Source organism: Aspergillus ibericus (assembly GCF_003184845.1).
Source record: "Aspergillus ibericus CBS 121593 unplaced genomic scaffold BO80scaffold_49, whole genome shotgun sequence".
Classification (NCBI taxonomy): Eukaryota; Fungi; Ascomycota; class Eurotiomycetes; order Eurotiales; family Aspergillaceae; genus Aspergillus; species Aspergillus ibericus.
This window is the reverse complement of record NW_020292147.1, coordinates 6,458-20,657: the sequence shown is the minus strand read 5'-3', so window position 1 is coordinate 20,657 and position 14,200 is coordinate 6,458. Positions and strand designations below refer to the sequence as shown.

The following is a 14,200-nucleotide window of genomic DNA, read 5'->3' as shown; positions in this document are numbered from 1 at the left end:
AAGTGGTGCAGTTAACTTGTCACTAAACCAAAGTTACCATACTTGGAGACCAACAGGGTCTGGCTCGGGGGAATTCATTGCATCTTGGCTCTCGGCATGTCATCTGGATGGCGATGCCACTTTATCGGCCTTCTCTCGCTTTATCAGCCTGTTTTGGGTTCTCAGACCTGGAGTAGGAGGCATTGATGTTGGGCACGCCTTCACCCTGCGAAGATCACCCCTCAATCCTTCGGCATTGTAGATGACGAACTGCGTGCTCAACGGCCGAAGATCAACTCCGGAGAAGGCAGAAGGCGGTAAGTACCCGTGGAGCTATATCTGGTACGATCGCTGTATCGAAACTTTCTGCTATTCGATATCCACACTGCCCGCTTCTTCCTCTTAGAGGCAAGCTGCTGCATGCTTTTCTCAGTATGTCGTGGCTCCAAGTATCCACAATCAATATGGGGAATCGTCTCCAGCTTCTAGGTAGTCGATACTAGGGGAAAATGACATGCAGGCAGCTGGGATTGGTGGCCTTAATTCTGGGACTGGCAGATGTCACCGGTCTTCTCTCTTCTTGCTCCGTAAAGATAGCAGATACCGGTTCAGTTGGTGCGGGCGTGATACGTATCCAATGGTATCGATACCCTCCCTGATGCTGCGAGCCTGCGACCGGTCCAATAGTGGCCCGTTATTGGGCCCACAGCCGGCGTTTGGCGGGGCTCCTGACAAGACCATGTATCAAGGGTGGCCGACGAGGTGGGCGAAAAGGTGTTGGGGTGTGAGAGACAGATTAGTTGGAAGGCACTGAGACCTACTTAGCCTTGAGGAGCGCTAGTCAGTCAGGAATAATATACGCGAGGTCTCGGATGGGCTTCCCTAGCTTCCCCGTCGTGGCGCGCACCCCATGATGTTCACGATGATGCAAAAGGGCTGCCGGACTCCAGGCCATCCCCCTCCGACCGAGGAACGGGTGACCGAGCGATCCATGTTTAGCTGGTCGGTCTGGTGCAGTAGCTGCCCCGTCGTACCGTAAATATGGTAAGCGGTGCTTCCCTCCGGCCCATTGGTTTCGCCTGTTTGCCTGGTTTGTCTAGCCCGGCCCCCCAAGCCTCGGGCGGCTTACGGGCGCGCATTGAGACCACTGGAGCTGCTGGGCTGACTCAGCATCGGAGCTGTGTTCTTCCCGCAAAACGTTCGAGCCTCGCTCGAAGATCGCATAACAGCCATCGCCTCCAAATCGGCGGTTCCCAGTCCAATCCCTCGCTTCATCACCCGACGGCCGTCGTGGGCGCTTGATATCGTTTTCTAGGGCCCTGTCTGTCCAGTCAGTCCTGTCTTTGGCTGCCCTGGCCCATATCGCGTGATTCTTCTTCCACTTTCTCTCGGGTTGTAAGTTAAAGATCCGATGCAACTAGTTCCAGTGCGTGTTAGTCTCAGGCGCGGAATTGCTGACAGAAGTTCCTCCAATTGTTGCAGTGCAGTGCAGAACAACGATCTTTCAGCGTGACTTACGCTTCATACACATTCCTTCCATCCCACGGAATGCGACCTCAGATAGTCGGCACCTACCTCCCTCAATAGCCGAACTCCAAATTCAATTGTACGCGTGGATAGGATATAGTTGCATCTACTGCATCTTCAAACATTTTGAATCTCGTCTCTCCGCTCACTTAGCGGCAACAAGCCCCAATCACCTTGAGGTCGTGTGATGAGAGCTATGGTATATACGGAAGGTTGATTAATTTTTGGAGATACATCTACGGGAAAGACTGCCACTCCCTCGGTGCAAACGCGTCCCTCTTTATGAATACTGCAGTACCCTAGTATTACCAGGCATTCATACGCAAATCAACGAGATGGGTCGCTCGAGCTACCCCTCCCAGCTGGATAGCCCGTCTCGGCAACTCGTCTTGGACCTAGCGCGGGACCTTGAACAGCTCCGAGTGCACAACACCGAATTGAAGAAAGTCAAGGCCTACGAACGCCGGTCCTTTTACGAGAATCTTGATCGGATCGATAGCGAACGTGAAGCTCAGCATAATGCCGCTCTTGACAAGGCCGCTGCTTTGCATGATCAGGTGCTAGAGGAGGCAGAGGAGACGCTGCGCGCGCATCAACGAGCGGTAGAGGAGGAAAACCGTCGGAGGGAAGAAGCAGCCCGGAAAGAAGCGGAGCGCATAGAGCGAGAAAAAGCCGAAAAGTTACGACGAGAACAGGAGGAGGCTGCACGACGCGAGGCTGAGCGACGAGCAGCCGAAGAGGCAAAGAAGAAGGCAGAGGAAGAGGCGGAGAGGAAGAGAAAGGCTGCACAGGAAGAGCAGGAGAGAAAGGAACGGGAGCGAGTGGAAGAAGAGAAGCGCAAGCGCCAGGTGGAGGCGCAGAAGGCAGAACAGGAGGCGTTGCAACGCCAGGCAGAGGCCGCGCAAAAGGCACAGGCAGAGCGACAGCGACAAGTTGGCGGCGGCCGTCTAACGGAAGAGGAAGTCAAAGTCCAAGCACGCTACGTCGAATTGCACCAGCACCTCAAGAAATTCCGACAATATCTGAAAAACGAGGCCAAGACCAATGCCATCGTCAAGGAGAACATGGGTGATTTGCGGCGAAAGATCAAGAAGTGCGTTGGACAGCTCCGTGAAGGTACCGGGGCCAACCAAGTTCAGGTAAGTGTCGCGCTTTGCATTCGGTGATTCATGCGCGCTGACCTTGTCGACCGTCAAACAGCTTCGAGAAATCCAAGCGACTCTTACGAAAGCAGCCTCCATTCCAGAGCCATCGGTGGATGTGCGTCAATTTTTCGCTTTCCCACCCGAGAGTATTGCTAGTTCCGACGACAACAAGGTGCCCGCCCTTCTGATCTACGCCTTGAACATTTTCTCCAAGTGCTTGATCTCGTCTCTCATCACGGAAGCCTCCATCAACCTGGGCCACGCAGAGCCAGTCGGGATCGTCGCGGCCCAGATATTTTCCATCGACGCGTTCATCTACAAGGGCTGCCACATGGTTGACATCCTGTGGGCCAAGTACCGTGTGGTTTGCCCGGCGTTGTGGGGATTTTATGGCAATGAGAAGACCGAAGGCGGCCGGCGAGCCCTGGGCTGGTGGCGCGACGGCGGCTCGGATGGGCCCTATGTCAGCGAACAGACCCATGCTGACCGTATGACAGCCCTGGGCGCCGGGTATGCGGCCCTGACGCTACGCAACTTTGGCAAGACCAAGCGCCAGAACCCCTTTCCCAACACCATGTTTTGGTATACCATGCACAAGATCCTGTCGATCCCGGCGACGGAGATCCAGGACACCCATGTCACTCTTCTGTCGGCCATGCTCAAATCCTCCGCCGAGCGAATCGTCGGCTTCTTCGGGCATATGGGGCTGGCGCTGATGAGGAAGGCTATCGTCGAGCTTCCGAACAGTCTGCCTCGTCAAAGCATGAGCGTCAACCAATTGAAGCTCCTCAGGGATCTATACAAGCGCGAGAAGAACATCATCCTCTGAGGTCACTTTTGGGTTGCATCAGGTCCTCGTTTCGCCTCCCAATCTTATTCGTTTTTGGGAAGGACAAGTGGCCCCACAACAGCTGTCCGGTTTCTAGACGGTGGAAGACCGTGGCCGTGCATCACGATCCCTGCATGGTGTGACAAGCTTCTGACGCCGGCCGATATCTCCCGGTGCCATGATCCGCGAGGATAACGATGCCGTCGGACCCAGCACTGGCGCCTCTTAGACAGACAGATGTTGTCCACAATATCTACACCGTACGGGTGGAGTTCCCTGTTTCTCCACTCCACTGTAAGTTGTTAGGTCATTCCGCTCGGTCGAAACCACCATCTATCTTGTATATTATCTGCCTCGAGCCCTGCAGCGAGGGCCCTCTCTAGGTTTTTTTTTTTGCATTTTCCAGAATTTAGCGGAAAGGTTAATCGCCGGTTCTCACCGATGGGCAGTTAAAAGGGCGACAGCAGTCAAGGAACTGGTGCAACCTACAAGGCCCCATGGCGGTAGGATCGCCTGCCGCCGAGAATCATCCGATGGAAGACCGCCGACGCATCACGCCACTGATGCGATGCGTCCAGGGCAGCTTGCCTCCGTCTTTCCCGGCCGCTTAAGGTTGCGCAAGAGCAAGAATCCCATCCAGCTCGGTTGCCAGGTTCCGGCGGCCCGTCTCAGCCTATGGGGCTGTTGCCGAGTCGATAATTGGCTTTATTCACACGGCATCTCTTGACTTATCCGGTATCTGCCACCAGCGCATCGGCCGAATGACGCCAACTGCTGCTTGGGGAGGCATGGTCTCCCAACATGGCACAAGAAGCGCCTGGTGACGGTCATGGCCTCGGATGACGATCCACATCATTCACCTTGCCGGGCCATGTGTCTAGTCTCTTATGGAAGTCGTCCTCACTGCCCCTTTCATGCCATATAAGAATGGCCGTCCACCATCCCGAGAATCCGCACGTGGGACAAGTCTCATCCGGTGAATATGTGAATTCCCATACACAATCTCTCCAATCAACCCATCAATGGCTACGAATCTCCCCCTCGAGCTCGTCCACAGTATCCTCGACTATGTTGACGTCGAGACCTATGTCGCTGCACGGTCGGCGTGCCGTTTATGGCGGAATGCAGCGTCGCTATCTTCGATCCTTAGGAGCGCCCTGAAAGAAACCCCAGTGCCAATACCTCCACGAACAGATCTCCTAACGAATGAAGAGTGGAACATATACTTCGACCAAGTTGCATGTTCGAACCTGCTAGGCCACCGGACGCACATCGACAAAACCGAGTCTAGACGTGACCTGCCTGAGGATTGCACCCCTACCACGGTGCTGGCGGCATCTTCTGATGGTCAACAGCTGGTGACTCTGAAAGGAGCACGAGCCACAGTGTACAGCCGTTCAGACAAGCACGGCCACTGGGAGTCCTCCTTGTCCTCATCGCTCTATCCGCTCTGGACCTCGGTATGCCACGCTATGATGGACGGAGGTAGTACAGGCTGCATGTCACTCAACCAGCGCTACGCAAAACACCGCCTCGCCATTTCCTCGCAAGGCCACCTTGTTGCTGTCGGACTGGGCAAGACAGTTCAGATCTACAGTCTTTCCGGTGACGCAGACGGCATCTCCTCTCCGGCAGAATACACACTCAACCAGAGCAACACCGTCCTCGCAAGCCCCACCGGCGCAGGCTACGAAGACACCAACGGCGTTATCGAGTCCCTAGAATTTACCGACGACGACACTCTCCTCCGTGTCGCCATAAGCAATGAAACAACCGCTTTCCAGCCGACTCGTGTACGCTACGTGGGCAACCCACCCGACGCCTCCAACTACCAACGTCACCGAGACCTCCAATACTGGCGGAACAACATCCACCACATCTACCTCGACTCAGCCTCCATGGCCGTCACCCTCGGCGCCGGAGAAGAAAAGATCGTCCTCCGCGGCCTGCGCCTCCTCTCCTCATCCTACAAACCTGCCTCTCACCAACGCCAACCACCACCAGACCCATCCTCCTCATCCCACTACTTCACTGCATCCCTCCAATCCCCAACCACAAAAGCCTACTGCATCGGCCTCGTCACCGTCTCTCTCACCTCACCTCAAACAGTAACCCTCACCCGCCTCCTCCCATCCCATCAATACCATCCCGATCCCCCTTCCACACCAACCTCCAAACCCTCCTCCTCCACCTCCACCTCCCCTCAACCAACCCCCCACCCCACCACCGACACCGAATACATAACCACGACCCTCCAAACCGCAATCCAAAGATGGAACCCCACCAACCTCCCCTCCGCCAACACCACAACCCCCCTCCTCGCCCTCTCCCCGGACAACACCCTCCTCGTGATCTACGAGCCCGGCGCCGGCCACAGCCCCTTCGCCTCCGGCGGAGCCCTCTACGTCTACAGTATCATCGACCACGCATCCGTATACAAACACTCCAACCCGGATGCCAATCCCGTCCCACGAGCCACCACTCCCACCGAGCTGCAAAACAACACAAACACAGACACAGGCACAGGGACAGACACCGGCTCGAAGAGGAAATACCCTCCTCCGGATGATATCCCAGCGTGGTCATTCTTGTTGGATGTCACGACGGTCGATGTGGAGGAGGTGCGGGTGATAAGGGCTGAGGATGGGGGGTATGTTGTTAGTGCTTTGGCGGGGAGGGATGTATTGGAGTGGTGGATTCATTGATTTGGGATGGAATTGTTTCTAGAGGTGGAAAATGGGTGGGCTGATGCTATTTTTCTTCAAGTGGCATGGATATAGTGTACTCGTACTCTTTATATCGGGATCTATCATGCATGGATGTATGTTAAATGACGAAGGACCAAAAGGAAAGAGTCAATTAAATTAGACATGTCCGATTAAGAAATAAGAGTATTATCTACATGATGCTATTAGCCCAAAGAGCCAACAGCAAGGGGAAGGTGAAATGCGTGTTCGGATAGATAAAGCAAGGGTGACACATGCACATGCACATGCATACACCCTAGAGTAAAACACAACAATAATACTATGCAGAGTAACGGGGATGCAGGGAACCATTAACGAATGACACGTTGTTAAATAATAGCAGTCGATTATTTGAACAAGAATGACGAGCAAAAGCAGCAGAAAATCTTGTGTACAGATTGCGGCAAAAATACAATTCAACAGGGGTGGTATCCAGTAGGACGCGCAGGAAATGGTGAAAATGGTATGGTATAGTAAGTAATGAAGGAAAGAAGATCGTAAATCCACTGCCGTCAGCACAAAATGAGACAGAAATGACTTTGCTCAAGCTAAACACGGCAAATGAAGATGTCAGCTCGCACGAAGTATGCAAGATCGAATGAGAGGTCGCGGTACGGATGCATCATAATGTAACAATAACCAGCTATCCACGGGTTGGGACAAAGTGGAGGGTTCAAATGTCTATGGACATGAATGGAAATGGTGTATAGACAGTCTATGCTTGTATTTGCGGTCCAAATGGCCCGTCGGCCGCGTCCCGGGGAGATGCAGAGACTAGGCCGTCGGCCGTGCTTTCGGCGTCCTCTCCAAAGGAGTCGTGGGCATAATCAGCCGGCTCGGCATCGTGATCATAACTTGATCGACGGAGCAGAGGGGGAGTGCTTGGCGGCTCTCGCATCCTGCTCGCACGAGCAGGCACGGCCTTTGGCGTCGTATTGTAATTTCTTAGAGGCCGACTCTCTGAAGGACGTCGGGATCCTGCTGTCGCGGAAGGGCCGGCGTGGGGTGAGGCCTGTCGGACACTGGAGGCTGGAGGCGTCAAGAGCCCTGACAGGAAGGAACTTGCATTGGTCGGTTTTGATGGCGTTTGTTCAGAGAGGTGAGAGTGGGAATTATCTCTTCCCTTGCGCCAGTTCCCCCATGCTGCTGCAGCTGCGAGAGGGAACGACCGCGGCGACGCAGTCAAGTCTGCCAATGAGGGAAGGCTCGGGAAACTGTGTCCAGAATGGACTCTTTCTCTCTCCTGTTGCTGCATCTGCAGATTCGCCTTTAGACGAATGGCCGCATCACGAACAGCATTGCGGTCAAAAGCAGGCTGCGACACGGTGGTGATGATGTCCTGAAGGTCATCAATGCGAACACCGAGAAGCTCACGCAACCAAGTGATCTCCGTGTCCTTCTCCTTGATCTTGTTGGGAGCGTCCTTGTCGATAGCGGCTACTTCTTGCTCGAGCTCTTCAATGCGAGATTCACGTTGTTGCAACTGGTCTTGGAGCACCAAGATGGATTCCCTCAAAGCCTGAGGCGAAATCTTCTCCGGCATCATCGATCCCTCACGGAACGGCATCGAAGGGGAGCTCGAGTGTGCAGGCACCAAAGCAGGCACGGCGGCCTTGGCAGACTGAGCCGCTTCTGCAGCTGCGCGCGCAGCGGACTGTGCGATTTCAAGCCTCTCTTCAAGGTGGTGAACGCGATCCTCAAGGTGTTTCACCTTGTCATCAGACAAGGCCAGGCGGTCCATCAGATGAGCTTCTGTGCGCTGCCTATCTTCAGAAGCATTGTGCAGCGCACGCGCGTGGCGCTCCCGAAGGTCATTGAGTACACGTTCGTGCGTCCGGCGCTGCTCCTCCACAGCCAATTCTTTGGCTTGGACAGCGGCGGCCAAGGTGCTGGCCTTCGTCTCATTGGCTTCTTCCAACAGCATTTCATAGCGCTCCCGGGCCGTGTCGCTTTCGAGCCTGACGTTGTCCATTTGACTTTGAAGGCGAAGGATCTGTGTTTCCAGTTCAGAACGGACAATGTTGACTTGGCTATTGGCGACCTCCAGATCCGACTCCAGCGAGTTTCTGGTGCGCTGAATCTCCACCCGGCTGCTTTCACGAGCCTCGTTGAACTCGCGTTCAAATCGAGCAGCCTTGAGCTCCAGGTCATGGGTTTCGAGTCGCAGGTGTGCCACAAGTTCTTCGAGTCTTGCATTCTCCTGCTGAGATTGGCCGAAAATGAACTTCAACTTGGCTGCCTCGCGCTCCTGTGCCTCGAGCTCGTTAATGTCGTATTCGAGCTTTTCACGGAGCTTCGTCTCGCGGTTAAAGGCTGCGCGTAGTTCATTATATTTGGCGTTCAACTCCTCCTCGCGTCTGCGGTACGAAGCCTGGTCACGGATGACGTCTCGAGTGACCGTCGCCATTTCATCTTGGAGACGGTCTAGCTTCTCGCCGAGATTGTGCCGGATACTCATGCCATCTTCGAGACGCGTCTTGAGCTGGCTAATAGTACCACGTAGCTCCTTGTTTTCCGCTCTGACGGTGTCAAGTTCAGCTCGGGACTGTTCGCTATCCCGTTTCCAGTTGTCACTCGATACTCGATACTCGTCAAGGGTGCCCTGGAGTGCGATGTTCTTGGAGGATAGTTCAGCGAGAGTAAATTTGAGAGTTTCTTGCTCTTGCTCAAGCGAATCGGCCTTATGTTGGATGTTTTCAAAGTAAGGGATCTTCTCTGCCTTGAAGTGGAGCAAGCGAGTTTCAGCGGACTCTGCAGCCTCGCTGTGGCGTGCAGCGTCTTCCTCCGCGACCTTCAGAAGGCGTTGGAGTTCTGCGACCGAGTCTAGGGCTTCTCTCCGAAGCTTGTACTCCTGCTCAGCTCGTTCGTCGGAGACCCGCAGCATGTTCTTGAGACCCTCGATTTGGAGCATGAGGCTTTCGGCACCGATCTCTTCCGCTTCCGAGGGACGCGAGTTCTGCTGGCTCAGTTGGTTCGAGGCCAAGTCTTGGATGATGACTCTCAACTCCTCGACAGGGTCCTGCGACAACTTCTGCACGGTTAGAGCCTGAAGAGCAGAAACGCTATCCCGCAGCTGTGCAAGTTCTGAATTCGTCTGGTCCTTGTTTTGCTCGCTGTCTCGGGATGCCAAAGCTTCCAAGAAGACAGCTTTCATTCTATCGAGTTTCTCTTTCTGGCGCAGAACAGATCTTGTGCTGTATGATGCATTCTCGTATGCATCTTCCTCATCATCGGCATCGCTGTTGTCACCCGCGATAGATGCACTCCATTCCAATTTAGTTCGAGGGGCCGGTGCAATTGCCATGACCGAGTCTTGAATCACGCCAAGGGCGCGCTCAAGCGGCGTTAGCCGTTCATCGATGGCGGAACCGACGAGGTCGTTGATCCGACGATCAAAGAACCTGCTCCGATTCGCCAGCTTCTCGTCTTCGCCAGACGAAATCACATCATCCCAGTCACTGATATGGTCATTCTGGTTGACCAAATGCCGCACGGGGGAGTGGATACCAGAGCCGACGCCCTTGGAGGGAGAGACAGAGAACTGTGATCGAGCTTCAAAATCGAGTTTAGGTACATCCAGCGCATGGGCCATGAAACCCCGTCCTGGGCTCGGACTGGGAGCCTCGCTCCTGATATCCGCTGGGATGTGGCGCTTTTCTTTAGATGGATGTAAGACAGACTCCGGGATGCGATCACGAGGCTGCGGGGTGCTCAACCGCTCTATTCCAACGTCTGAGTCGTCATTCAACTGTTCCATTATAGCATTGAGCTCTTCGTCGTCAGGGGAATCCTCATCCGTTTGGGCAGCTTCGGCTAGCACAGGCTCACGCTTGGGTGAGACTGGAGCGTTGGAAGCAACGTCACTCTTTCTATCATCCGCCGCATTGGGTGCAAGTGTTGACTCTCCAACAACAACCGGCACGTATTCGGGAACAGACGCCTTGAACTCAAATGGCCTTGCAGTGGCGGACAGGAATGAGGGCTTCGCATCAGCTTCGATAGACTGTTCCTGCTCTATGATACCAACATCTTCTCTTTCTGCGGGAAGCTGCTCTGATTCGGCTTGTTTGTCGTCAGCTGGGCTAGACTCCTGCATTGCTGCCGTGCTTTCCTTCTTGTCGAAAGGTGTCCAGGTCGACGCTTCGCTGATCGGGGTCTCTTTCCTCTCGGCGAATTTGTCGTCTTGGATCGTGACCGGCTTCTGAACTGTTTCATTGCTCTCCCCGCCCTCGGGTTGCACGTTTTCTTTACCTTCGGCCGGCACATGATGTGCGTTGGGGGCTTGCGATGGTTGAGCGTTACCAGTCTCTGCCAGAGCATGAGACATGGTGAACTGAGCCTCGCCATCCGACGCTTCGTCACCACGACGGGCACGCTTATGACGATCAGTGCGGGTCGGGCGGCCATTGTCGTTCTCACCATCCTCTTTACTGCTCTTGTCTTCCTTGGGATCATCAGGTCGCACAATGGGAATAGCCTTGGACTTCTTAGAAAGCTTCGATGCTTCCGAAACGTCGGCGTCATCGAAGATCTTTGTCCTCGCGCCTGCAGGCTGCTCGGGCTCTGCAGTGATAGCACTGCCAGTAGGGTTGAAGGCGGGGGCCGCGACATTGAAAGAGGCGGTGGAGAATTTGAACTCCCCTGACCCAGCCTTTCGGGTGGTGTGGTTGTTGGCAGCGTTGGGTGTGAACGGAGGAGCAGTAAGGTTAAAGGCATTAGCAGAAGGGTTGAAGCTTGGTACGGAACCAAAGGTAAACATGGGGTTTCCAACAGCTGGGGGTTGAAAGGGCGGTTCCTGGAACGGAAAGCTCTGTGAAGGCGCCGATCCAGTCGGGTTGAACTCCTTTGCATCAACATTCAGAGTAGAGGATGAAAGCTTCGAGCGGTGTCCGCCAGTATACGAGCCAGCACTAGGCTTCGGCTCATGCCAAGGGATATTGCTCGCAAGCGGGCCATGTCGCTGAGGGGTACCAGAAAGACTGGGGTTAGTATCGATATCGGAGCCTTCATGGGCATTGTCTGCAGCGTAGTCTCCACCGTAGAACTGATGCATGTGCTGGGGAAACTGCTGGGATCCGAGATTGTCATTACCTGGGAACGCCCAGCGCGATTGTAGAAGATCAGAGCCGTCAAAGTTATGGAGGACTGGCTCGCGATCACCCTCGTCAAGCTGTCTATCGATAGTCTCCTCCAAATGATAACTAGGAGGGAACCTATCCAGTCCCTTCTGGAGCGTCTCGCTCAGGTTGTGGCCACGGTCGTGACCACGGGGCGTAGGTTGCGCAATTTCAACAGTAGATGCGTGGAAATGATCCGGTCCCTCCGTGGGAGTGTAAGGACGTAGCAGCTGGCCTTCAGCGATGTTGTCCCGCATGTCATGGTCACCGAACGTTTCCTTGGACGGCCCTGGTTGTTCGTTTAAGCCAGGATGGAAAGCACCCTGTTCGTTCAAAGGAGAAACGGGAGACAGAATCGAGCCCAAGTGAGGAAGTGTGCCAGGTATGGATGCAGCGGGGCCTGCTTGGCGCGCGTTAAAGAAACTTTGAGGAGTAAGAGAGCCCTGAGCAGGCGGGGTAGGTTGGAACTGGATCGGATATCCAGGTAGCAAGTTTTGGTCGACACCCAGAAACGGTGTTTGTATGCTGAACTGTGAAGCGGGAGAAGCCAGGGTTCCCAGGCCCGCGGGGTTTGCTGGCTGGCCCAATTGTGGAGAGAAGTGATGAGATAAAGACAGAGGATTGCTGGCAGCGGATGCTGTCGGTATCGGGGGCGACGAGACAAGGCCAGGGAAGGGGGCCATCTGGCTCATAGCAGCAGATGCAGGAGAAATTGAGGGCTTTGGTTCATCCAGGAACACGCCCAAGGCGCGTAATTTCTCTTCCTGTAGATAGGCGACATATGCATCCCACTCCGCTTTGTCTGGAATGCTGACGCCATACCTCCCCGCGTGTCTATCCTCCTGGACCTCTGCTGGGTCAGGGAACAACGGACGACTAAGACCACCCAGCCCAGTGTCCAAGAGATCGTCTGACTCGCCGACGCTGAATCCGCGGGTATCATATCCTTGTTCCTCCCAGTTTTTCAATCGTTCTTGCACATCCTCAACCGTCAGCAGAGGGCGCCCAGACTCTTCGGTGCCTCGCTTGTCTTCCAGCGGCAGCGCGATGAAGCATGCTTTCCCACGCCAAACGATCTTCTTTCTAAACCGTTGCACTGGGGTCTGGCTACTCCTATCGAGCGCTTGGCTGTTCATGGCTTTGGGCTCGGTAGGATTCTCCCGCTCCGTAGGCGAAGGAGCTCCTGGGGTTGGCGGTAGAGGCTTTTCTATTGTTGGGAGAGCCTTGTTGGACCCCTGCTCCACAGGGGACTGCGTCTCGTGTGAATCCATCGTAATTGGCTGCGGATCTTTATCGTAGGCGAATCCCCAAAAGTCCTCTTGCCGGAGGGTATCCGCTCGCTTGTGAAGGAAATCCCTGGCCCGTTGGCGAGGAAGGCTACCTTCTCGACGACTTCCAGCTGTCCTTCGGTTTACGAAGTCGGCTAGGGTTGGGGTCTTTAACAGGTCGTCGTCTCGGGTGTCCTGTTCGAGGCCGAGCCAATCGTCAGATGCGTCCTCTGCGAAGTAGTTCTGCGCCGTAATAAACGATGGGGCCTCGCTGCCCGAATCGTCGCTTAACCAATTGCTTCGCTCAGTTCGTGGTTGACCGGATAGGTACTGATTGATCCAATCTTGTGTGAAATCCTTGATTGACTTGCCCCCTTTCCTGCCAAAAAAGTCTCTCGCTGGAGACCGGCTCGAATTGCCGCTGTACAGTTGTCTGACTGAGCTGTCTCGGGCAGACGGTCTCAAGAGCTCGGGATTATTCGATTCAGACCCGTGGCGTATGCCACTGTGCATCGAGGCCGGAGAGCTATTTCCGGAACCACGATCGACACCACCGTGTTGACTTAAAGACCACGAAAGCCTCCGAGGGCTAGGTGCAGCATACGGTGAGCCCCAGGCCGTTGTGTAGTAGATGCTACTGGCGGCCCTTCGGTTTTCCGGCGACGTCGAGGAATCCCAGGCGGCACGGTATTTCGAGAGGGTCGGGAGTGTATTCGGGGGTATTGGGGTGACGCTGCGGCCTCGGGGGGAGTTCGACCGGCCAGGTGATCCAGCGATCGAGCGGCTCGACGCTCCTGGCGTTGCGGAAAAGGAAGTCAATGGCACCGTCAGCAGTGAATCGTCACGGAGGCTGGACGGGTCTGTGGGATGCGGCGGCGCCGGCGGAGAAAGCGCCGAGTTGGCGGAAGATGCGGACGGACCTAGATCTGGGAATACCAAAGCATTGAACTTTTAGCCTATGTACCATGTTTCGAGGTGTAACGGGAACGAGGATGACAGGAAGTGGACACCGCCAGAGGGAAGGGATCTGGGAGGTGGAATTGATGCAGCCAAGGAAACACTTCGACAGGCAGACACACCTTCCGTTTCGACTCCTGCAGCAAGCACTTGCTTGCTGCTCCCCTTATCGTCCAGAATGGTGAAGCATGGAAATCAAAGCGCTGAGACCGAATTCACCTCGCAGATGACCCTGTGATCGACACGCAAAAAGGAGGGGGGAGACGAGACAAATCACACGCTTGGACAAGTGCGCGATTGGGTTGCGGCGAGTAGTACCTATAACAGCGTGGGTGGTTTTTTGGGGGGGAGAGAGGAATAATCTTCAGGGGCGGTGGGTAGTTCCGACAGAAGATCCCCAAACAGACATCCGAGGAACGGGGGTGACGGGGGGGGAGGAGCGCGAGTGAGAGGGAGAGATGAACACCAGATCAGAGATACCTAAGGTATGCGGGTAACTTGGGCATGGCGCATCCGTAAAGGACAGCTGGATTGAGGTTGGAGGACCAGGATAGAGTGTCGAGACTAAGGCAGAGATGATGGAGAAGAGAAGCGGACCTTATTTTTTTTTTTTTTTTTTTTTTTTTTTTTT

At 54.8% G+C, this 14,200-nt stretch overlaps 3 protein-coding genes across 3 annotated transcripts; 2 read left to right on the top strand and 1 right to left on the bottom strand.

Moving 5' to 3' along the window:
- Positions 1-1,841: 1,841 nt before the first annotated feature.
- On the top strand, positions 1,842-3,480 carry BO80DRAFT_364950 (putative RNA export mediator Gle1; the record flags this gene model as incomplete). The annotated part of the gene is made up of 3 exons (XM_025716173.1): positions 1,842-2,185; positions 2,312-2,645; positions 2,707-3,480. 3 exons carry the CDS (start codon positions 1,842-1,844, stop codon positions 3,478-3,480), a joined length of 1,452 nt encoding a protein of 483 aa, XP_025571336.1.
- Positions 3,481-4,481: 1,001 nt separating this feature from the next.
- BO80DRAFT_364998 (F-box protein) lies at positions 4,482-6,185 on the top strand (the record flags this gene model as incomplete). The annotated part of the gene is made up of 1 exon (XM_025716178.1): positions 4,482-6,185. A coding segment is annotated over one exon (1,704 nt), but the record flags the coding sequence as incomplete, so codon positions are not given.
- A 757-nt stretch (positions 6,186-6,942) lies between these two features.
- Positions 6,943-13,470, bottom strand: BO80DRAFT_364984 (putative myosin class II heavy chain (MHC); the record flags this gene model as incomplete). Its single annotated transcript, XM_025716176.1, has 1 exon — positions 6,943-13,470. A coding segment is annotated over one exon (6,528 nt), but the record flags the coding sequence as incomplete, so codon positions are not given.
- Positions 13,471-14,200: the final 730 nt, after the last annotated feature.